Below are 24,017 nucleotides of genomic sequence, written 5' to 3' on the forward strand. Positions count from 1 at the left end.
CTGTGCTGCTCAGCAAACTTTCCCATTTGCAGGCAGAATATTTCTCCCAAAGGTTAAGTGTAGATTCTTACAAAAGTTGGCACAACAGAGATGTAAGAGAAACCAGATTTCTAACATAAACAGCTATGTCTTCTCAGAGAATGGGCCTGTTTCAGCCATTGGGTATTAAATGTTTTCCTTAAGCCTTAATTTATTGCTTCAAGTTCAGAAACTCTGCCTAGTCTGAAGATGCTTGAGAAATACACTCCCTCTCTCCATCGGTCCAAGCCATTGGTGTCTGATGGAAATTTTTCTGGATAAATGTGAACCAGATGTTCCCAAACCCTGACTTGTGACCTGTCCTGTGCTTCTACCCGGTGCGTGTTGGTTGCAGAGCTGCAAAGGGGCAAGGGGCTGTCTCCGTAAGCACACTGCTCAGACCCCTACTCACCCAGACCCAATGCAGCATCTGCTGGAAAGAGCACCCTGACCCCAAAATGCAGGGTATACTCGTTCCAGGGTCACTGCGCAGGGCCTAGCACAGTAAAAGGGATTTGTGATGAGCAAACACGCCACTCTGTGGGCTTCTGACTGAGGTGCCAAGCCCTCAGGGGCTCATGACTGCAATCCCTCTGTGTCACCTGCAGGTACCCTGCAGAAAGCCCCGATGCTGCTGCTGCGTTAGGCAGGACAGCCTATCGGAAAGGTCTGAGATAGGGAAATCTGGAGTCAGATTGTATTTCCCAACCATTAATAAAATTTCCCCTGGAATAAATGTAGAGGAGCTGGCGCCACTTTATGTTATTCAAAACCACAAATTTCCTCTCCCTCACAATCTGCCAGAGTTACAGACTCTTTTGCAACTTCTTAAAAATTCAAGATGTTTTCCCCAAATGAGCATCCTCCTCCTTCAAAACGCACCCAGGGAAAATTAGCAATGCAATTTAGCTGTGCTTGTAATGAGAAGAGGGGAGGGTGGCAGTGAAACAGCGTGACAGCTCCATGCATGGGAACACATTAGCAAGTGTTTCATCCCTGCCTGGGGTGTTAGAGGTTTCTGCACCAAAGGGAAAGGTTGATACAAAGGCTGCTGCTGCAGCCGAGGTGACGAGCATAAGCTGCGTGAGAGAGGGACAAGAAGGGACTTGGCTCTCACCTCAGGTTTTCCACAGCTAAACTGGACCCCAGGGGAGCTGCTGTGGGCTTTCCCAACACTGTCTCACTGCTTGTGCCACGTTTCTTGGCACTGCTGGGGCCTGTACCACCCCGCAGATGAGCTGTGGACATGGTTTGGAGTTGCCCCTGACAGGGGCTCCCAGCAGTAAGCAGGGACCCCTGCCTTGGTGGGGGCTCTCGTACCTACACACCCACGGAGGTGATCTATGTTGTGCCTCTGCTTAGTAGAGTAGCTATAACCTCAAAGGCAAGACTTTATTTGATGCCAGGCAAGAGCTGTTTAATGTTTCTTGTGTGGATTGACAGTCACATTTCCTTGTTAAGAAGCACCTTTGACCCTAATGCAGGTATACAGTGACCAGGATAGGAAATTGTGAAACAGATTATTTCCCAATTTTCAACAGCGTATGTCGCCTTACATATTTCATTGTTCAATATATTACTGTCCTTTGGCCCTGAGGCACCTGGCTGTACAGGACTTTATAAAATAGACCACTGAGAGCTGCTGGGCCCTCTTACTGTTTCTGTAATGGACCTGTGAAATTTGCTACAGACAATAAATGCTAAGAACAGCCAAAAGCCCTAAGACAATGGGACATTTGAAGAGGACACCTTTCACCTGCTATTTGTCTTGCTCCTTCCAACGGGCTGAAAGACAGGCGACTCCTGAACTTCAGCGGGAGGAAAGGAGATCCGTCCTGAGTGGAACACCACAGGGACCTCAGTGCAGCCCCCGAGGTGCTCTGCCAGGCCCTGAGAGCCGCAGCTGCATGCAGGATGTTCCTTGACAGTACCTGGGGAAAAATTAGGGCCGTGACATTGACAGAAGGCCAGTATGGCTGGAGCACAAGCTACCCACATTGCCTCTAGGAAATGCTAAGGTGTGAGATCTAAGCTGACCACTGAAGTCCACACAGGAGACTCCTCCTGCGGTTCACAGACAAGCCCTTTCCTGGTGATAAAGAATCAATGTGACATCGCCAGAGCAAGGACTGGGTCAACCCAGTGCAAAAAAAACTAAATCACTTTCCAGCCTAACAAGCTTTATACATATATTTACAAGTACAAATAAAAATATGCAAGAGAGATTCTTTGATATGCTCTGAAATTCAGCAATTAGGAGCATACTCTTTTTAGGAAGAAGATCAAGGTTTAAGACTCTCTTACGCTAGTTGGAGCTATGTAGGAATGACAGCCTGAGTCTCCTGCATGCTAGGAAAGCATTTGAATAACCTCATATCTAATGTGCTAATATTTTTAGCTCATATTTGGGATGACACTGATCATATCATTTAGCTTTGGCTCAGATTGTTAAAGCACAGTAAATTAGCAGCGCGGTGTACAACTAGATATATCTTTAAAGCAAAATATGCCCTCAGATTTGTATGTAATTCCTCCTTTCAGAGTGAGTAGCTCTTGAGTAGCTCTAGGGAATTTAATTGGCAGCATTCCTAGTAAGATGAGAAATTAAAATTTTAAATAGCAACTCATGATTAAAAATAAATATATAGAACAAATGAAAAACAAACAAAAAGAGTTAATGTGTTACTTCATTTCTCCTGTTTTACTATTAGCAATAGTATATTTTGAAAAATATGTATGAAAAATAACCACGTGCTTTGTCCTGGACAAAACACTAGAGGAAGACACATAACCAGGAACAAACTTCATTGCAAAAGTAGCTCCTAGTATGTGTGTGTGTATATATATTTGTAATATATAGTGTATATATTAGTGTATAAACACTAATATTTATACATATATATGTGTGTATATACATTTACATACAGACACACACAGATATGTATAGAAACAAACCAAAACAAACCCCACAGCCTAAGGTCTGAAGTGCAGGGAGCTAGGTCCCCCCCACTAGATCTGTGCACCAGCATAGGATTATGTGCTGCGTATTATTGGGGTTCCATAAAGGGCTAGAAATACACGTTGGTATGGTGACTTGTGGGATCAGCAGTCTTTTATTGTATTGAACTGTGAGCACACATAAAATCTTGTACCATGTTAAAAAAAAAAAAAAAGCCTCTTTGCCAAGTTGCTTTTCATGCTCGTGCCAAATTCTTTCTTTCTTCTGACACAGAAAACACCATTGCAATGGCTTGATAAGGAGTGTACGTGTGTGGGGTGGTTGTTTCAATATCTGCTCCCTGGGCAATAATATTAGAATATGCTATCCTACATTTTCCAAAAGTAAAGCAGAAGCATTTTGAAGAACTAGTTCCTCCAAAGAACATTGTTCCAGCTCGAAATGTCAGGTTCATCCAAAGGGTATGAAACAGTGTTTGTGGTACATGGAACAAAACACACAGAAAGAAAAAGACACCGCATAGCAGAGAATTGCCTGTAGATGTATTTTTATTAAAATTTCATGATTCTTACTGTTTATATATAATTTATTAGGGCAGTAACAGCAGACCACGCAGAGCACTGGTAACAATAGTGGGGGTTTTGTTTGATTATGGGATAGGTAAGCTTTTCAGATAGCCAGAAGCTTGTTTCCATTTTAGAGAAAAAGTCCTCTGGGTGCCTCTGCTTAAACAGGGGCATAAGCTGCTGCTCAGAGCAGTGCTCCAGAGTTCACTTCCTCTGCTTCATCGAAAATATTCTGAATGTTGAATTTCTTATGAAGCAATGCTGTCGACAGCTGGCCAGGCAAACACACTGCAGAAGAGTGCACTTCAAACCCAAAGACAATCTCCCTCTTTTAAGCCTGCCTATCTGCATTCTCCCCCATAGATCCATCTTAGAATAATCCCTCCGAGTAAATATTTGGCTGAGGAGTACCAAAAATATACCCAACCGTGTAAGAGGGAATTGCAATGAATCTTTAAAGCTGGAAGATACAACTCTAGAAGTAAAATAATCTCTTTTATTTTATTTATTTATTTATTTATTTTTTTAACTGGGCTCTTTCTGGTACTGTTTTTGTGTTAGCTGAAAAAAAAAATATCCAAACCCACAGCTTATGTGTTTTCCCTTTGAGGTAACAACCATGAATTGATTCCTCTTTTTCCTTTCTCTCAGAATTTGCTAGCAGGGATTTGTTTGAGGAGCTGGAGATGATGTTCCTTTTCAGGCAAGAGTAGTAATAAACTCAAGACAGAAAGCAATAACGGAAGGGCAAAAGAATTCTTAGCTAAATACCTTGTAAACCCTGATGAAAGGGGCTACTGGTGGCTGCTGTCTTGGCCTTGTTTGAGCTGCAGACCTTCAAGGAACACAAATAGTAGCAGAGCTGCTGTTTTCTTTACAGAGGTGTTAAATAAATATTTTTACAATAAGACTTTTCTGCAGGACATTTTAAACACAAAGCATTAAAAAAAAACCACTGCCCCCTGTATTTACTAGCACAAATGTAAATATGTTCTGTACAACCACAGTTTTAATTATTCCAGCCTCCAGAGGAACATCAAAAAACTCACAGAGAGTGATGAACTGACCCGGAGCATCATCATCATGATCAATGAACAACCACCAGAGACAACTGAAGTGTAAAAAAGGATTAAATCCCATCAGGCATGAATATCTGTTGCTGCTATGAATCACTCCAGCCCTTTGCATATGGAAAATTCATGAGCTCTCCCTGAATGTTCCTTGCTTCTGTAAATCAGACTGTAAAATAAGACCATACAGGGATTTCAAAAAGAGTCTTTCAGTATTCATAAATGCAGGATTTTGCTTTCCAAAACAAAATAGTAATGGTGTGCAAGACAGAAATAGTGTATTTTATTTCAGCTGCTCTGAGAGAGAGTAGAGAGCGACCATTTGCCGAGTGGGCTCTCTGTGTTGCATGCTTTGTTTAATTATACAAATAAGATTTGAAAAACATATGCAGACAAGAAAATTTTGTTGCAGGAACAGAGAAAAAACACACACACAGATTAAAGAAGGAAACATTTGTTTATTAAAAAGGAAAAGGTTCTGGATGGCAGCACAGAGTCAGACATGAGACAGATGAATGTATGCACAGCTGTTCATGTTTAAAGACAGAATATAGACATAAATACAGTTAGATCTTTGCTCTGCTCTACTGCTACAGTATTTTTATACAGCCGATTCAAAGGAATATCTGTCATAAGTGAACACAAGGAGAAATTTATCAGAAACAGAGCACAGATTACTTCTCTAAGGCCAGGATAAACATAGCCCAGAAAAGCCTCTCAAGCTGCGGTATTGCAAAATAAACTTAATTGTGCAAAAGAAACCCACCTTCTGTGGATGAGAAGATTAATCGTTGGATTCAGCTCCAAGTCAGATAGCCTTTTCTTCTGTTTGAATATAATGCAGAAGGTAATTTTCCTCTGCTCTTATCATAGTTATTGCTCTAAGCCAGTAGTGTGAAGCAGGAATGAACTTTTAAAGCAATACCTTACTTCTTCTATGATCTTTTCCGCATATTTCCAAAGCACACCAGAGAGAGAGGGGGCTGATGAGACCCCCCTCAAAGTTTTCGTTAATGCATAAACACAACAAGGCCATCCTGAAAAAAACATACAGGCTCAGGAGATGATGACCAGGAGAGCAGAGCAGGCCTTACAAGAACAAGACCAGGAGCTGGTCCGTAGGATGCAAATTCTTCCCCAGGGCTGCCACTCTTTAGCCTTGAGGATGTTATCTCCTATCAGTTCTGCCAGGCTACTCTTACCTGGGTTAAGTGAGCAAAATACTTCAGAATTGTTCAACACTTGAGCAAATATAAATGCATTTAAGGCTAGCCTGTGGCATTTCATGGCTCAAGTACGACATCTACAAATGAAATAGGGAATTCTGTCGTATCACGGAAGTTAATTTTTGGAAAAGGTTCTGGTGGGGTTCTTTAGAGTACAACTGGGAATTGTTTTAATTTATAAATAAGTAAATAGCTTCAGCATGGATTTATGGTGAGCATGGAATCTCAACTGCAATGTATATATATAATGCTCATTTTAATATTTATTTCCTATTAAAATTCAACTATCATGCTTTAAAACTGTTTTTGTATGTTATTTTTTGGTTCTCTAATTTTTAATGTGAGGTTAAAGTATTTTAGCATATCTCTGCTTCACTTCTAATTCATGTGCAGTTTTGATAGCCACAGAACACCAAGTCATCAAGTTTCAGGAATCTGTTTGTAGTATTTTGTTCAGATTCTGAATTTCTCAGGGATCTCATGTGTTACCACAATAAAACTGTTAAGACATAAAACCCCTCCTAGTCATGCGTAATTTTTATTTCAGATAGTAAACAAATCTGAGAAGTTATGCTAACCACATTCAAGGCTACAGGAGTTGGAAAAAAAAAAAAACAAAAACAAACCACAAGGCTTCCCTCATTATTTCAAGTACATCTTGGATATTAGAGCCTTTCAGTTAGACAAGAAAAATATATAACCATCATCAAAAATCCACACAGACACAAACGTGGTGGAATCACAGCCACAGCTGTTCCCCTGAACGTGGGGTGGGCTGCTTGTACAACACACCTCTGCATGCATTCTGCTCCTCTGCAGGGAGAGGGGCACAAAAGGGCGAGAGAACAGACCTTTGAATTCGACTCAAATTGGAGACCCATTAGAGGAGACAAAGCCAGGGTTTCTGGCTCCACCTCAGGGGAAATAAGGGTAGGAGAAAGATTCTGGGAAGAGATGTCACAGGTCCTAGGCAGTACACCACCATTTCATAGCACACCGAGAGACGTTCTGTGGGCTGAATGTGAGCAACAAGTTTTTTTTTGCATATAGTCCCTCTTCAACATTCAGACAAGCCCTCAATGTGCGTGTGTGCATACACAAGCAAGTTGTGTCACCTAACAGCTGATGGGATTGAACGTGGTCTAGGGGACATCCGGGGAAAGCATCATTACAGTCCTCTATTATCACTGCTCAATTAGTTTATTTTTTTACTGTAAGGATGAGTGATGGGACAGTTCAATGTTTCCTTTCCTAGACATCAGCCAAAGCTGGAGAATCACTTGTCTGTGACCAGTGGTGCCAGCTCGGCAGGCACAGACCCACCTGGTGGAGCCTTCAGCCTCTCACCGAGCACCCGGCTGTGCTGGCACCCAGCTGGGCTGCGATGCAGGCTTGTGGGCACGTCAGTTGAAGGGAATACAAGCACAGTACTGTAAGTACAACCCACGATTCTCCTTTTATTAAACCTTTTAACTTGTCAGCATCACCAAGTTTCCAAATTCATCAGAGCCAATCATCAGGCTCATGTTTCCCTCAAATTGCCCACAAGATGAAAATTATCGGAAGTTTAAATGGATTGATTAAGCCCTGTTTCTCAGTGAAATCAGAATAATAACATGAAAATATAATGACAGAGCACAAAAGTACTTTCTTCCTAGACTAGGGCTGAAATCCCAAAACAAGAAAAAAAGGAAAGAAAGGATGAAAAAAATAATAGGATGCAATGCTGTTTCATGCAAAAGTTTAACTTGGTCACAGGATATACTTTAATTATAGAAAATAATTTTTTATTCAAAAATCACTACCATTACCCAAGAATATGCTATGTTGGATATCGGGTTAAAGTCACTTGATCTGGTAGTGGATTTTCAGAGAGATTCTGCAGCAGAAGAGCTGAGCACTTCCCAGCCTGTGACCAGTGTTTCAGGGCTGAAAAGAAAATGATCCTCCTGTAGATGGAGGTAGATTTCAGTTCACCTTATGCCAAAGTAGCTGTTGAGGGACCATGCTATAAAATAATCAGAAGAACTGACCTAGATTATTTCAGTGAATGATCTATGGGGCAACCCCCCAAAAAATGTATAGGTGAACAGGGGGGTAGGGGCTGGAAAGAGAATGCAGATGTGGAGTTTGTACCTCTGAAGTAGCATTTGCTTCCGTTGAAAACGTCTGTATGACTACCACCTGCCTGTGTGACAGTTATTCCAGTATAAGTCTTTATCTATAATGGTGAGGCAGTATTAATATTGTAGTTATTCGATGCATAAACAAGATTATATATTTTTGCAACGTTCTGTGCTGTATTTGATTTAAAAAAAAAAAAAGCAAAAGTACTCAAGTACGATTCACACAAGCATATTTATTACATAAATACTTTATAAATTACAAGATTTTAATTATAAATGTAAACATTTCTAGGAAAATAATGTTTTATATTCTTATTAATGTTTACAACTAATATAAGGCACATAGTGCAAAAATACATTTCTGATGCAGAGATCACAAAATAATTACCTACATGTGTTATCTAAAAGTAGCTGCTTAGACTTATGTGGTACAGTCTTGGTTTTAATTAATACATATTGCTAATTCATGGCTAACTCTTTGTGGGTAGAAATATGATATAGCTGCCATTTGATCTAACAATTTTACTGGCATGCAAAACAGATATTTGGTTTACAGAATGCACATTGTCAGAAAAAAAGTATGTATAGTTATCCAGTACATCATACATGTTATTATGCAGGTAGTAAATTTTATTCAGAATACCTGAGTGTTGGGCCCTGAAACACATTATCTTTATAAGCATATACTTCTACGGTTCTGGACTGTAAGGCGATCCAAAACAACAAATCAACCACCTAGATCATTTTTAAAACTGTATAACTCTCTCATACACTTACTTTTCTGGAAGAAATAATTTTAACTAGCAGATGTCAGAGCTTTACTTATAGCCATTCAAAAATATCAAACAGAGTCAAAGATGGACACCAGCCACACCGTGTGCTTGATGCTGCCTCTGCCCCAGAGTTTTCTTAAGGTTACTGAAAACTGTATTGAGTTGGAATTTAAAAAGGGAAGCACACTATAGCCATTACGAATATGCTATTGGAATAAGGGGTATATGGAAACGGTTTAAGTAAATGCATATACATACAATCACATACAAGTGGTATGTAAACAGACCACGCTCCTTTTACAGCATTCTTAGCTGAGAGGCAGGGATTTAAAATCAGATTTCCAAGCAATTTTTCTCCTTATTTATCTCTTCCTGTAACCACAAAAAAATAAGCCTAGATGTTTAACATGTGCTATAGAGACTACAGAGGTTAAACCACACTTTTCAGCATTGCTGCTAGTATTTGAGCACCACAATAGATATAATGACAGGTATGGGGAAAAATGCTTTTACTGACAGAGAAACACACAGATCTATTGATCTCAGGAGAAAATACACTGGTTATATACTTTTTGGTTGTAAATTATTGACAGAAATTCCTAACAGGTTTCACAAAGTTGAAAGATCCGAAATTATTACCTCTTTTCTCTATATAGGAATGACTTTTCTTTCCTTTCCACATTTTAGTGTAGCTGATCAAGAAAATCAGTACAGTATGAATTTTACTGAATACTGCATGCAGAATTGCACCAATTAGTTGTAGGTACAGTATTGCAATTATGGCACAGTTCAAGGTGTTACCCATGCTAGCAATCTCAGTGCAATTTACTGGTTGATATACCTACTATACATTGAATGAATGCCTCTCCATGAAAACCTGAAGGTTTATGATTGTGATTTACACACTTGTTAGCTCACAAACAGGTAGCACCTCCCCAGATAAACACTGAAGAAAATAGAATGGAATTCTTAGCAGTGAGCATTACAGTCATGAGCATTACAGAGATGAAAATTAAAAAAATACATATATACACAGCACCTACAATTTGCACCTAAATGACAGATGTTGTGCTTTGATGCTCTTACCACACCAAAGTCCTCACTGTATTTGAAGCTGGAGACCAGTAATTGTGTTAGGAATACATTTCCCACAAAATCCTCCGCATCTTCCATATATTTTAGTACCATCCTGGAAATGAGACAGAGAAAGCAATCAATCAAGAGAAGTAACTGTAATCATAGTTGTACAAAAAGATCCTCAAGGTTTGCACACAATAGACCTTTTGACAAATCAAACCTGTAAACACTAAATCAAGAGGGCATCAGATTAATGGAACAGGCACAGAGATCCTTTATCATTATAGTTGTATACCTTCTTTCCCACCTTACTATCCAATGTTTTCCTAAAGTATGCATCTTTACTCTTCTTTTTCAACAGGTCTTTTGGTTTCCCATATGAATCAAGTTGGAGGTAAGCAATCTGTAAGAATCTTCTGTAGTAGGTATCTTCAATAAAATGGTATTTTTTATGAGGCAGTATTAGGTATCTCCAATTTTTTAATGAACCTAATTAATACGGCAATAGGCCCTTAAAACCAGTAAGGGAAGGCTAGGTAGGCAGTGTTGATCTGGATTAGATTCTGAGAGGTGTCATTAAACATTCCATGAGATTTTTAAGGTGAAATTATCAGGCTTAGGTCTCATACTGCACTTGAAAGAAAATTTAGACAGATCAGAGACTTTGAGCTCTACGCTTGATTCATAACTAGTGTTGCACTAGAGAATCATCAGCAGCACCTCTTGAGGTATAATATTGCAAGTCATAATAGTAGGTAAAGGAAAACAACATTGACTTACGTGAGATTTGTGTATGTCAGCAGTTGCATAGTTGCCCTGAGCAATCCACCTAACTGTACTGGATAATCTCAGACCTGTACCAGCCAAATTAATGCTGAACTGTCCCTAACAAAACAAAAACAAAAGGTAAAATACAGAGCTTGTGAGCAGAGTTCAAAACACTAAAACACTTTACTTTGGCATAGCTACACATATAACTTAGGGTATATCTAGATATTAAGTACTCAAAGGGGCATGCTTAACCTGGCTTGGTTACATCACATATTTCCTAATTTTTGACTCTCAGGACACAGAGATGCATGAACAAGTTATTCTGCAGTAAGTAGCACCTGTGAACCAGCTGATCTGCAGTATCTGTTTGAAGAGTCTGAATACAGAACTAACAGAACTAACCTTGGTAAACAAACTGGGGTACAGAAAATGATTAAATTGCATTCACAGAGAAGTGCGGTATGTTTAAAATATATGTTACCTCCACAAAGAGCCTAACTGTTGCTTTAGGCAACACTGTAATCTGAAAACCCCCCTCCAGTTCACTGAAGGCCTGAATTTCTGTATTCAGACCTAGTTAAAATTGCTTAAAACACAAGATCAAAGTTTTAGGAAAGATAAAATCTTCATTACATATTGTAGCTTCTGTATTTTATTGTTTCTATAGATTTCTATTAACAAATAAAGCAGCTGGGGGATATTCATTCAAATAGTGTGAAGTGCTTTCCACAATTAACAGGCCCAAACTAACTACATTTACAGGGGTATCATTTTGTAAAAATAAATGAAAAGTGCTATGTGCAGTTACAATGACAGCATAACAGCTCTCTGTCATGTAGTAAACTCAAGACCAGGAGCAGATTTCAAGGACAGAGTGATGTAACTGAGGCTTTTTATCTACATACAGACACAGAGCACTAGTTTCAATGCGTATGTCACAGATGAAAACATATCAGTGAAAAACACATGAGCAAAATGACTTCCAACAAAAGTTACAGATTGCAGATAGACATGTATTGCATTAAGCCTGAAGAGTTTGCAGGTTGAAGGTATCCAATACTGTAATGAACTCCAACTGTTTTCATGTTAGGGATTAAGGTTAGGCATAATTTAGGCACTTCATTTGCCCCTAAACTGTAGGTCTCTAGCTGCCCTTGAATGCATCCACGCATATAGCCTGTCTTAATTTTAGGCACCCAGGTTAGACAGAAAACAGGGATTCACCTCCATGCAAGGCTGGGCTACTGAGTCTTAACTCTCTTTATAATCAGTGGAAAGAAATATGCGCTTACAGAGGATGGTAACCATAAAATGTCTAACAGGGTAAGGTTAGAGGTACTGTGTTCTAGGGAATCCCATTTCTGCCAGTGGACTCCAAGGGCAGCCTAGGTTGACTTGCTCAGACTAGGGCTATGGCTGTGTTAACAAGTAGGCTGCAGTATGAGCAAACCTGTAAAGTGAAAAAATTGGGTCAGAGAACCTAGTGTACAGTACACAGTACACAAATCAGAGTTTTACACTGGGCTAACTCTCATGGATTCCCACAGACTGAATTCTCGTTAGCAGTTGGCATGCACTAGGGTCCTTCTGGAGCTTTGATTTACTTTCATCTGGAGGTTCATGTGTCCCAAGACTGCTCCATGGCGCAAAACAACAAACAGTAAACTGGGACAATAGAGAGATTCACTTAAGAAGCACCAGCCAATCCAAACTAAAACAATAACATAGACACACCAATAGATGTATAATTTGAATTCATGTGCTAAACAGGATCGATTTCTCTGGTAGCCTTCAAAGCTATGCAGAGTCAGGAAAGAAACAAATTAGAAAAGAAAAAAACTGCAGCGTTAAATAAAAGGAGAATGAAGACTGAGAAGGGAAAACAAAGGATACCTCACATCCAGGTACTCAAGAGGGAGGGAGAGCAATACATGAAAGCAGTACAAAAAATGATACAGCTACAGGCCTAGAGGCAAATCATGGAGTAAACAATTTGTGGTAGAAACAGAAAAAAAGAGATGGTGAAACAGGAGAGAAAGCAGTAAGAAAAAAAAAAACAACACTTATAAAGTCATACACAGATCAGACAGAACAGATTTTAAGTGCTTTAGAGTTACAGCTCTAAACCAGTCACGCAGACTTTTTTTTCTTCTATGTGCACATTTCAAGGGGAGAAGGAATCATAAATACCTGCGGACATCTGGCAGCACTGTAGCAATCTCCAGCTGTAGCAAATGGAACTGCTCTCCCAAGTATAGTCTGAGCAAAAAGAAAATCTGTGGCTAGAAAACAGAAAATTACTCAACACTGGAAGCGCTGCATTAGAAGATTAGGTGAAAACTGTGTGAAACAACAATCTTTTATTTTTTCTTTTTTGAAATTCTAGTTTATGCCACAACAACCCAACCTACAAGCCCAGTTTGCTTTCTGAGACAGTATGGGGATAGGAAGAGGACTGACGTGCACCTGGACATAAGCCCACGTGAGCTGGCTGTGGCTCAGCTTGCCACCTTCAGACAGAGGCTTCAAAGTGCTGCAAGATACCCCGTCCTTTTAGCCTTTCTACCACAGTCTGAGAGGGATTAACTATGGCATGACAAGACTTTCCCAAGAAAAATGTGCCAGTGGCTAAAAGGAAATGGAATAATGGGAACAAAATATTTACAAAATCACTTAAATATGAAACTGTAATATTCATGCCACTTGACCACTAGGGACAAACTAACAAAGGAAGTAGCGGTGGTTTCTCTATTTTTTTTTTTAATTCATATTGAATTCCTAAAGAAAATAAGAATTTTCTTTGCCCCAAAATGGCATCATTAGATCCACAAGTGAGTTGAAGTGAAAATTTGGTAATCATGACCATGCACAGTATCAAAAAAGGCTCACGTCGGCTAAAACTACTAAAATGCTTACTTGTAATTTGCATGGAGTCTACATCAAATCTTATTTTGCTAAAAATTGTGAAGCCAGCTGCAAGGTAATCATTTCGACAGGCACAGTCTTGCCTTCTGCTTCCATTGAAAGGACATTCATATGGATTCTGTAACCTAGAGAACAGCAAAGATTTAGTTTTCCTTTTGACATTTTTCCATAACAGAACATCATAGTGAAAAATAATTGCATTGAACTATGCCACATATAGAAAATTAACCAGCAGTTACTGAACAAGAAGCTCAGCCATTAGCCTTGGTTCAGCTGAAATACTAATGTGGATTCAATCATTTTCTACTAAAATCAAGATAGAAAAAAAATTATAATCGTTTAGTGCAATTATCTCAAGTCCAGCTTGGAAGTATCCACGTTTCTGCATGTGTTCATATGCCTAGATATTCAAAACAGAAAATAAAGGAAAAAAAAATATATATATATATATTAATCTTTTCTTAGCAAAGGTAAGTATTATTTGATTGTTTTATTTTGGGAGATATAAATGCACTTCATAAAATTTACAAAACCATATTTGTACCTGAATCCATATACTTCAGAAAAATTGTCTGCTTCACCTTTTACCAACGTCAAATATTCTCTGGGATTCTCTAAATGCATGCCTGAACAATAAATCTGCCAGAGAAAATATAATCCTTTAGCAAAATCTTTCTTAGAAAGTATTATTTAATAAAAATATATGTTCATAAATATTAAGAGTACCTTTATCATCCTTCCTTTAACGTTGAGTAGGTATTCACCATCTTTTCTAATCCCTTTTTTAATCTGAATATCTTTGCAGGTGGAAAGTATTTCACCTTCAAAATGAAGGATTGAATCATATTAATATTTCCTGAACAGAGTTTAGTTTTAGGACTTTTCCATAATTATCCTCCAAATATATTCATTGCTTTAAAATAAATAACCTGGGAAAACATTAAGTTCACCTAAAAATTACAGCTTCCACTTACATTCTTCTGCATGGCAGATCTTTCTGGCATCTGGTTTTAAACGCGTCAGGCACAAGTCACTGGATAAGCCATTTTCAGTCATACATGCTACTGTTCTTTCCTTTACTCCCATTCCACAAGTCACTGAGCACTAGATAAGGATAGCAATCAAAAGTTAGATTAGAAGGTAGAAAATAATTAACATAAGCTTGTCAGCAAATACCTTGGCATCGGTTTGTGTATGAGGCAGCTATCAAAAATAAGCTTGCACATCTGTACTCACCTTGGTCCACTTCCCCACTCTCCAGGTAGCTCCTTGTGAACATCCTTTGATATTACACGTATAAATGTATGGGGAGGGTGTTACTGGGCATTCTCGGTACGCCACAGTTCGAAGGCCGTAGGCATGCTTGTTTTGAACAGAATGGATTCCAACACAGTATGTGATCCTCTGCTGGTAATCCAGCCCACAGCTGGCTGAACACTAAAATAAAATCCCCAAGCACAGGCATTATTTCTGCAGAGCTGAACCTTCCCACAGCATTGCAGCTACAGATAAGTCATCACTGATCCTCATTTTGGCAAAAGCCTGTAATCCTATGTGTGACATCTCAGTTAATCAGCGTGCAGAAGTGAAGGTCTACCATAATTACACACCCGAGGAAAGGGAAAGTTCCATGCAGCTCTTCTCAGAGCTCACAGAGTTTCCAGAGCAGTTCCCTCTCATGCACATGTAGGTAGTCTAAGGGAAACGAGGGACTGATCCCACATTTCACTGAAATCAAGGAAGGGATTTCTGTTTGCTTCAGTTTGTAAGGACGTTTCCTTTGGAGCTAGCAGAGGAGTCTGGTGGTAAGGGCAGCTGTCCTCTGGCAGGTGTTCATAGCTCCCAGGCAGGCTACCAGATGACGGTCAGAGTCAAGTGGCAAAGATAACACTCTTTCACCCCGTATGGTATTATTTATGGTGACTCTCCCTTAATCATAACACTTAGCAAACAGTCCCTAGCACTGCCTTTTCCTGTTCATGTTCCCACCACCACTCATTTTCGCATCGTTTAGCATCCCTCATTACAGCATAAGCTTCTCTAAAACCAAGCACTGCTTCTTTCTAATAACTTGGTATCCCATAGCCCTTACTAATCAGAGTTTGGTAGTAGTCAGACAGATTTACTACAATAAACCATGACTGACTGGAAGGTTCACTGTGAAGAAAGTTGGGGCACCCTCATTCAGATGAAAATATGCTTTTTTTCCTCTGCACTCATGAAGTACATTTTGCAGCAGTATAATACTCTTCAGTGTAACGTCACATGAAAATGTGTGAGCAATATCATTAGTTTACCTGTGACAGTTCTCCTGTAAGCACAACATACTTAGTGGGAGCTACCCTACAGTTTTTGGTTGATGGAGGCTTTGTGGCAGGATCGCAGAAGCTTTCACCCACTTGGATCTGGTTTTCATCCACACACTTAACCTTTCGGTGTATTTCCTCTCTTCTATATGATGTCGAGCACTGAGTGTGAGAAAAACAATCACAGTATGTGGAACTAAACTGCTCATTTACAGAATAAAGCTATTTGTCAATTGTCACATATCACTAAAATTCAGATAGCAAAAAATTTTATGACGTGTTATCAGAGTTGGACCAAATTACTCACTGAATCAAAATCCTTTATTTTCAGTGTTCAGATACCTCCAATCAGCTGCAAAAACAACAGTACATAATGGCATGACACTGTAATTGTTGGGTGAGATGGAGCAGAAAATAAAAATGTCAGACTAAGATGATAGGTTGAGTGAAAAAGCTCTTCTGCATGAAAAGGAAACAGTCAAGATAGGATTTAAGTGAAATATGGAAAGAATAACTTGGTCTTGGAAACAAAACATAAATAATCCCTGGAGGCACATACGTGATATTACACTGATAAAACAAAAGAAAGCAGAACTGCCTATTAGTAAAACCAGGGGCAGTTTGGGGCAGCAGTCTCTATTGAGACTGTGCTTTTGCCCCAGATGTCCTCAGACCTCCTTCCATGGCAGGTTTGTGAGACTGAGTATCGTCAGCAGCTCTGCCAGCACGGACTGAGAACCTTGCTGCCACCTGAATCCAGAAAAGTCCAGGCTACATAACACAGAGGGACAGGCTATGTAATAATACAGGTCAACAGCACGTCCCCAGCTCCGGATGCTTAAACTAACCTGTTTGAACTGGCTGCAATAAAGATGTAAGGCTCAAATACACAAACTCCAGTCTGAGCAGATGTATTAATCAATACCACTGTCTACTTGGTACTTTTGACTCTGAGCATAACTTAATATGGATTTGGACCCAACCACAGTCAATTAGGAGACTCATCAAGGTCTGATGTATAGGCCAAATGTATAATTCAAATTTTATTGTTATTGACTCAAAGTGGCAACCTGAAGTACAGAAAATAGATGTAGGGTAGAACAGCTCTGTGAGAGGAAACCTCTAACTTTATCAAGTTTCCTTGAAAACCTTTAAGAGACTGCACATCTTCCATGGGCTGTCCATTCCACTGCCCGAATTGTCTTCATGGGGGAAAAACTTTTCATAATTGCCAGCTCGAACCTCTGGCTTCACTTTATTCCTGTTGTGCCTTCCCACCATGCAACGCTGTGTGGAGAGCCTGGCTCCATCTTCTTGGCAACTTTTTGTAGATACTGGAAGGCCACTGATATGTCTCCCCAACCCGCCTCTTCTCCAGGCTGACCAAGCCCAGTTCCTTCAGCCTCTCCTCACGGGCAGGTTGCTCAGCCCCCATCCAGCCTTCCATTTATCGATGTCTTTCTTGAACTGGGGAACCAAAACTGAATGTAGAAGCTAGTCATGGTTTAACAAATGATGAGAGAGATACCAGTTCACTTGATGTACTGGCATGTCCCTGTTTGTACGGTCCAGGCTGTCACTGCTGCCAGGCACACGGCTGGGCCAGGCTCGGCTGCCACCAGGCCTCAGGGCTGCTCCTCCCCAGCCTGGGCTGCTGCAGGGTTGCTTCATTCCCAGGGCAGCACTTTGCTTTTGTCTTGTTGAAATGCAGAAAGTTGCCGTCAGCCCATTCCTCCAGCGTGTCTGGACCCCCTGGATGGCAGCCCTGCCCTCCAGTGTATATAACCCGTCTCCACAATTTGGTGTCACCTGCAAACTTCATGAGCAAGCACTGAGCCCCAAGCAACTGCTTTAGAAATTTCACTGACATAAATACACTGTTGAAAGAAGCTGCAAAATACACACCTGGGCTTACAAACCACTCTTGACCAGAAAGCTCTAAACAAGCTGAGACCCAGGTAAACAATCATTCAGATGAAAAGCTTTAGCCTTCTATCTCTTCACGTGAGCAAGAAATTAATAGGCAAAACAATCAGTGGTATCATGTTACTGATGTGGAAAAACAACAGCCTTATTACATCTGAGAACAGCTTCTCATCACTCTTTGTAGTGGTCTTTTTTTGAAGAAAAAAAAAAAAAGACAAAAATTCACTTGCATTAGGTAGGAGTAAGGTTTTAATACCTGAAGGAGAAATTCAAGTATTGACTCATGATTAGGGAATTAAGTGCTTATAATCTCCTAGTCTTGCAATCTGAGCGCTTGCCTACTTTCTTGAAAAGGTGAGGCCACAAGCAGGATGGTGGGAAATCAGAGAGAATAACGGATGTAAACCAGAGAGAGAGCTTACCTGCCTGTTCAGAAGATCTACAAGAGAATGGGGCTCAGCAGTGGAAGCCATATGTGCATTAAGCCTTTAAAAAATCCTGTCACTCAGAGAGTGAAGATGTGTGGACTTGTATCAGAGGTGCAGTGTGGATACAGTTGGCTGGTGTAGCTTACAGAGACATGTCATCTTTTAATGGCATGGAGTAGGTCAAAATATTAGGCACATGAGGAATAACCCAATCATTAGGTAATGAGGACAGGCTACTTTTCACTATGCCTTATATATTGTTCCAGTAGAGATTCTTCTTTTTAGTGTGAAAATGCCTATGTGGTATGAAAAAGCTGGCTGCTGCTAATAGCCAGCTTCCCAGCTATAAGCTGTACAAATGCTAGATCTGGAAATTTTTCTCATATGCTGTGACTGGTGAGGCAAGGAAATGACACATGAGCACTCAGAGCAGAGACAGCTGGGGAAAATATTCTGAGTTTGAGCACATACTGCACCAGGAGGGGAATACAGATAAACACCTGAAGAGTTACTACCAGTGCTAGATGTTCAGGGTTATGTAGGAAGCTGGTGAGAGAAGGTAACTGAACATGGGAATTTCAAGCAAACAGCAGTAAAAATGTGGAAAAATTTAGGAAGTAGACAGATCATGTAGTGAAACAATGCATTTGTAGTGAAGAGCTCATAATACCCAGCTGGAATATACAAGCGTTTGATAGGAAAGGAAAACTCACCCTCACTCTCTGAAAATCTGCATTTCTGATAAAAGGACATTCTGAGCCATTTCTACTCTAATTCCTAATTTTAACAAAGTCATGTTAGAAGTGAACACTTGGGAGAAACCTATATTGTCACCTTTCTCTCAATGTGGCTTAACAGAGGAATATATGCCAGAATTGCATGACTATTATCCAGGTTTTTGCAAAACACCAGCAAATAATTTACATACGAGCAGTAGCCAGTTCTACAGCATTGCATCTCTGACACATGAGTCTTCATATTCAAAGTTTCAGGGGGGTTGTCCTAAAAAATGTAACACTGCAGATTAAAGATGCTGCAACTGCACAAACTGAGTTTTTGTTTAACATTACAGTAAGAGACAGGCTCTCCTGTACACCATTTCACGTATTTATCTAGGTTTTATTTTCTCTCTCCCTCTGTCCATATGTGCGTGTGTGCATACATGGATACAAAACTTACTTATTTTTGCATGTAGGAAATAGTCATCACATTAAAAAAAAAAAAAAAGTTGTTTCCTGAAGATAGATTAGTCGTTAGATTTTCTTGAGTATGACATGTTTGTTTTTGTTTCTTCTTTTCTGGTTAGTCTGCCATATAGAAGTTCTTGAAAAAAAAATAATTCCCAAAAATCTTATTGCTGAGGTTTTTACTTCCAGCTGATGTTTCATCTGTATTTCTCCTCTTAAAATGTGGTTTTTGCATATTTCATCATGAAGTTTTATTAAAACTTTTTTGCATTATATAAAGACCTTTGTAATAAAATGACACAATCCTATCATTAGGGACCTACCACAGCAGTTTTGCAAATTTGACCTTTAAAATATCCAGCATGTTCACTTGTTATTCTGCAACATAAAGGCTACTAGAAATGTATCCAAAGCTGAAAAAAGTAGGAAAACTCATTACATCACTCATAGTTACTTCATACAAGTTGAAAGCCTTACTTACATCTTCCCATTCATCTGCCAACCAGCGGTACTGCATACAGGCAGGCAGCCAACAACGCCTCTGGCTAGCGGGCCGTGCAGCGTGATTACACACAGCTTCGCTCACTTGACCCAGGCCCTTCAGCTGACAGTAGATGTCCCTTTGCTGAATCCCCACTCCACAAGATACAGAACACTGAAATGGATCAAAATTAGTTATGTCAGTGTGAAATGAGACAGTCAACAGAAAGTGGTGCAGTTGCCGTTAGTGAGTGTTATTAGAATATTTTTTAAAATACACTCCACAGACCCCACCATATTATCTGAATAAATTTATGATGAAAATGTACATTACAATTAAAATCAAAGCCCGTAAGGTATACGAAAATAAATGCATCCAACATGCCTAGATTGATCTGTCTGCTTATCTTAATTCACAGTAGGAACAATCAGCATATGCATATGCAAAACAGAAGTTTAAGGGTTTGCAGGATCAAACAGTTCAAAGTCCTGAGTTCACCTTATTTCATTATCCAATTGAAGAATGTCAGTCTTGCCTGTTATTTTAAAATGCAAATATCAAACTGAAAGAGAAAGAACCTCAGTATTTCATTCTAGAAAAATCTTGCAAATGGTGCAGCATTATGAGGCTATTGTCTTTCTTTTGCAGGTAGTACTAAAGGTTTTAAATCGTGATGAGCTTAAAAAGGTTCAGAACCTGTCTACCATATGTCTCTTTTCCTTATCCCTGGCCAAAAGGAGTTAACTACAATGGTAGTTTACTAAGCAGTACTTAATACAAAGACTTGCTGCAATAGATGTTCTCTTTTACCCCAGTAAGAAGCACAATTAGGTCCCAAAACATACCTAAAGACTCAACCTAATCATAAAGTAGATATTGCTCTATCAGATGGGGCCAAATTGTGGAGACTAGTAATAAATGGCAGCTTGCATTTTATCACCACCATTTTGGAACAGAGCTTGCATCACCTCCTCCTGTAATATCCAAAGTTTCCATGTTTCCCTATAAAAGGTTAAGAGTATGGGTCTTTTAATGAAATCACAGAATTACCAAATGGTTAAAGTTAGATAACACTAGAGAGCATCTGTTTCTGTACCTTTGTGTATCCTTCAACACTCCTTATCACTCAGGTATGGTCTTTAATGCTTGGGGTATTAACTCATATTCTCTCTTTAAAGTCAGTTGGTTTTTATTGTTGTTTTTCAGTCTGAGTGTAATAGCCTACCAATTTCTTTGATGTGTGAAATTACATGTATCAGTCTTATCAGGATATGTGAATTAGTTCAGTTTCTTAAAGAGAGAGCAAAACACCTATTTAACCATAAGCATAAGAGCATGTTTATGAGTTAACTCTGGAGAACATTCCTGACTTTTGTACAATCTCTGCCTCTAGCCCCTGTTTTAGGCAGCAGCCAGGCCCTTACTGCACCCATTTCATTAGACAGATAAATGTTTAAACTCTCCCTCTCTAGGGTGTTCTCGGTCTGCTAGTAGCAATTATCTGAGACTGATTAGTTTTTTCCATAGTAGGAATTTCTATTGTGATCAGAAACGTTACACTGATTAAGACAGGAGGGTAAAACAAAAAGTCCCCAAATGAACCACAAAACCAAAACCTGTCTGGAACATTTTGGTTTTCTTTCATACTGGTTGAGTTAAAGCAACATACTACCCATTGACCTCACTTAAAAGGAAAATAAAATGGAAAAGAGCTATTTCACTCTCCGTGAAATTATTCACTGATCTGTGTAGCAAGAGAATGACCATTTAGGTTAATTTGTTTAAAAAGAAGATCTGGTTTCTATTTCTTAAATAAATAAATATATATATATATTTGCATTTAAAAGAAAACAAGGCATCAGCTGGGATCAGCTTTAGAACAGACTTCTAAATGGAAAGTGGCATTTTCCTATATGAGACGGTAGGAAAATATTGAGGGAAATGCAAAATACCGCCATGTGCTGAGCTTAACACGATTTCACAACAGCTGCCTGGTGGAAAAGAACCTGGGGTGCTGGTCAGTATCCTGCTCAACATGAGTCAGCAGTGTGCTCAGACGGCCAAAGGCCAACAGCATCCTGGCTTGCATAAGAAGCAGTGTGGCCAGCAGGGCGTCCTGGTTCCAGTTAGGACAGAGTTAAGTAGCTCATAGTAGCTGGTAGGGTGCTATGTTTTGGATTAGGATGAGAAGAGCGCTGATAACATGCTGATGTTTTAATTGTTGCAGAGCAGTGTTTACACCAGGCCAAGGACTTTTCGGCTTCTTGCTCTGTCCTGCCAGCGAGCAGGCTGGGGGTGCAGCAGGAGCTGGGAGGGGACAGACCCAGGACAGCTGACCCAAACTGGCCAAAGGGGTATTCCATACCATCTGGCGTCATGCTAAACAATATATAGGGGTGGCTGGCCGGGGTGGGGGGGCCTGCTGCTCGGGAATAGGCTGGGCATCGGTCGGCGGGTGGTGAGCAATTGCATTGTGCATCACTTGTTTTCTTACACATTATTATTGTTAATACTATTACCATTATCACTATTATTATTATTATTGTTATTATTATTTTCCTGTCTTAATAAACTGTCTTTATCTCAACTCACCGGCTTCACTTTCCCGTTTCTCTCCCCCATCCCAGAGAGCGAGGGGGGAGGGTGAGCGAACGGCTGTGTGGTGTTTAGCTGCCAGCTGGGTTAAACCACAACACAGGGCTAGGGAAGTGATTGTCCCCCTGTACTCTGCTCTGGTGAGGCTGCACCTCGAGTACTGTGTTCAGTTTTGGGCCCCTCACTACAAGGACATCGAGGCCCTGGAGCGTGTCCAGAGAAGGGCAACGAAGCTGGTGAAGGGCCTGGAGCACAAGTCCTGTGAGGAGAGGCTGAGGGCACTGGGGGTGTTTAGTCTGGGGAAGAGGGGGCTCAAGGGAGGCCTTAATGCTCTCTACAACTACCTCAAAGGATGTTTGTAGCAGGATAGGGGTTGGTCTCTTCTCCATAACAATAAGTGATAGGACAAGAGGAAATGGCATCAAGTTGCACCAAGAGATGTTTAGGTTGGATATTAGGAAAAATTTCTTCATTGTGGAGCATTAGAACAGGCTGCCCAGGGAAGTGGTTGAGTCACCATCACTGGAGGCATTCAGAAGATGTCCTTAGGGACACGGTTTAGTGGTAGAATTGGCAGTGCTAGGTTAACTAGGTTGGACTTGATGATCTTAGAGGTCTTTTCTAACCTAAGCGATTTTATAATTCTAACAAGGTGAGAGATATTTTACAAGATCAAAGTGGGGTGGAGGGATCACGTATTTGTGTCCACAATCCGTTTTTCTTCTCCTTCCCCCCACAAACCTGGCTTTACTTCAATATTCAGACTATGACAGCAATAACAGCAGTACCACTGAATTTGTCACTGTAGGTGAGAAGTAAGCTTCTAAAATTTACTGATATTTTGAATTTTCAAGTCAAGGAAAGTTGCAAGTAACTATTCTGTACAAGGTTCAGATTACCAAATACTTTCAATTTTCAGAGATATTTCTTGTAAATTATTAGAAAAGAAAAGAAAAGAAAAGAAAAGAAAAGAAAAGAAAAGAAAAGAAAAGAAAAGAAAAGAAAAGAAAAGAAAAGAAAAGAAAAGAAAAGAAAAGAAAAGAAAAGAAAAGAAAAGAAAAGAAAAGAAAAGAAAAGAAAAGAAAAGAAAAGAAAAGAAAAGAAAAGAAAAGAAAAGAAAAGAAAAGAAAAGAAAAGAAAAGAAAAGAAAAGAAAAGAAAAGAAAAGAAAAGAAAAGAAAAGAAAAGAAAAGAAAAGAAAAGAAAAACAATGAACTTCTTACAGATATTCAAATTTGTGATTTGCATGTAAAAACTTGCAGACACATTTTTATTGAAGCACTATGTTATGAATATGATATTGCCTTGTACTTTTATAGAAGAGAAGAACATAATTATAGCAGATTTCACATACCTCTTTCCATCTGCTCGCTTTCCAAGCAGGACATCTTCCAGCTCTACAGATTTTGTATGTCCGTGGTTTTTTTAAATGTCTGCAGTTTCCTTCCTCTATTTTAGCTTGGAAGCTATTAAAGCAATGCACATCACGATACTTCAAACCTTTTCCACAGGAAACAGAACACTGAAAAGAGAAGTATATTTCATTACTTCAGTAAGAATCTCAGAGTAATAAGAAAACCAGAA

At 39.6% G+C, this 24,017-nt stretch overlaps 1 protein-coding gene across 5 annotated transcripts in view; it reads right to left on the minus strand.

Moving 5' to 3' along the window:
- Positions 1-7,761: 7,761 nt before the first annotated feature.
- The window catches only part of ADAMTS20 (ADAM metallopeptidase with thrombospondin type 1 motif 20), a 97,737-nt gene continuing 81,481 nt past the window's right edge, over positions 7,762-24,017 (minus strand). Inside the window, exons 28-38 of one of the 5 annotated variants that reach the window (XM_080576671.1) lie at positions 23,788-23,955; positions 19,840-20,013; positions 15,809-15,979; positions 14,748-14,948; positions 14,486-14,615; positions 14,238-14,332; positions 14,056-14,150; positions 13,503-13,636; positions 12,777-12,868; positions 10,596-10,700; positions 7,762-9,927 (exon numbers count right to left, since the gene is read on the minus strand). In XM_080576671.1, coding sequence (XP_080432797.1) covers positions 9,838-9,927; positions 10,596-10,700; positions 12,777-12,868; positions 13,503-13,636; positions 14,056-14,150; positions 14,238-14,332; positions 14,486-14,615; positions 14,748-14,948; positions 15,809-15,979; positions 19,840-20,013; positions 23,788-23,955 — 1,455 coding nt within the window. In that variant the 3' untranslated portion in view covers positions 7,762-9,837. The remainder of the gene's footprint in view (positions 9,928-10,595; positions 10,701-12,776; positions 12,869-13,502; positions 13,637-14,055; positions 14,151-14,237; positions 14,333-14,485; positions 14,616-14,747; positions 14,949-15,808; positions 15,980-19,839; positions 20,014-23,787; positions 23,956-24,017) is intronic. The other 4 variants (XM_080576670.1, XM_080576668.1, XM_080576669.1 and 1 more) reach the window with 4 other exon arrangements.

The sequence above is a fragment of the Anser brachyrhynchus genome (assembly GCF_964034855.1).
Source record: "Anser brachyrhynchus genome assembly, chromosome: 1".
Classification (NCBI taxonomy): domain Eukaryota; kingdom Metazoa; phylum Chordata; class Aves; order Anseriformes; family Anatidae; genus Anser; species Anser brachyrhynchus.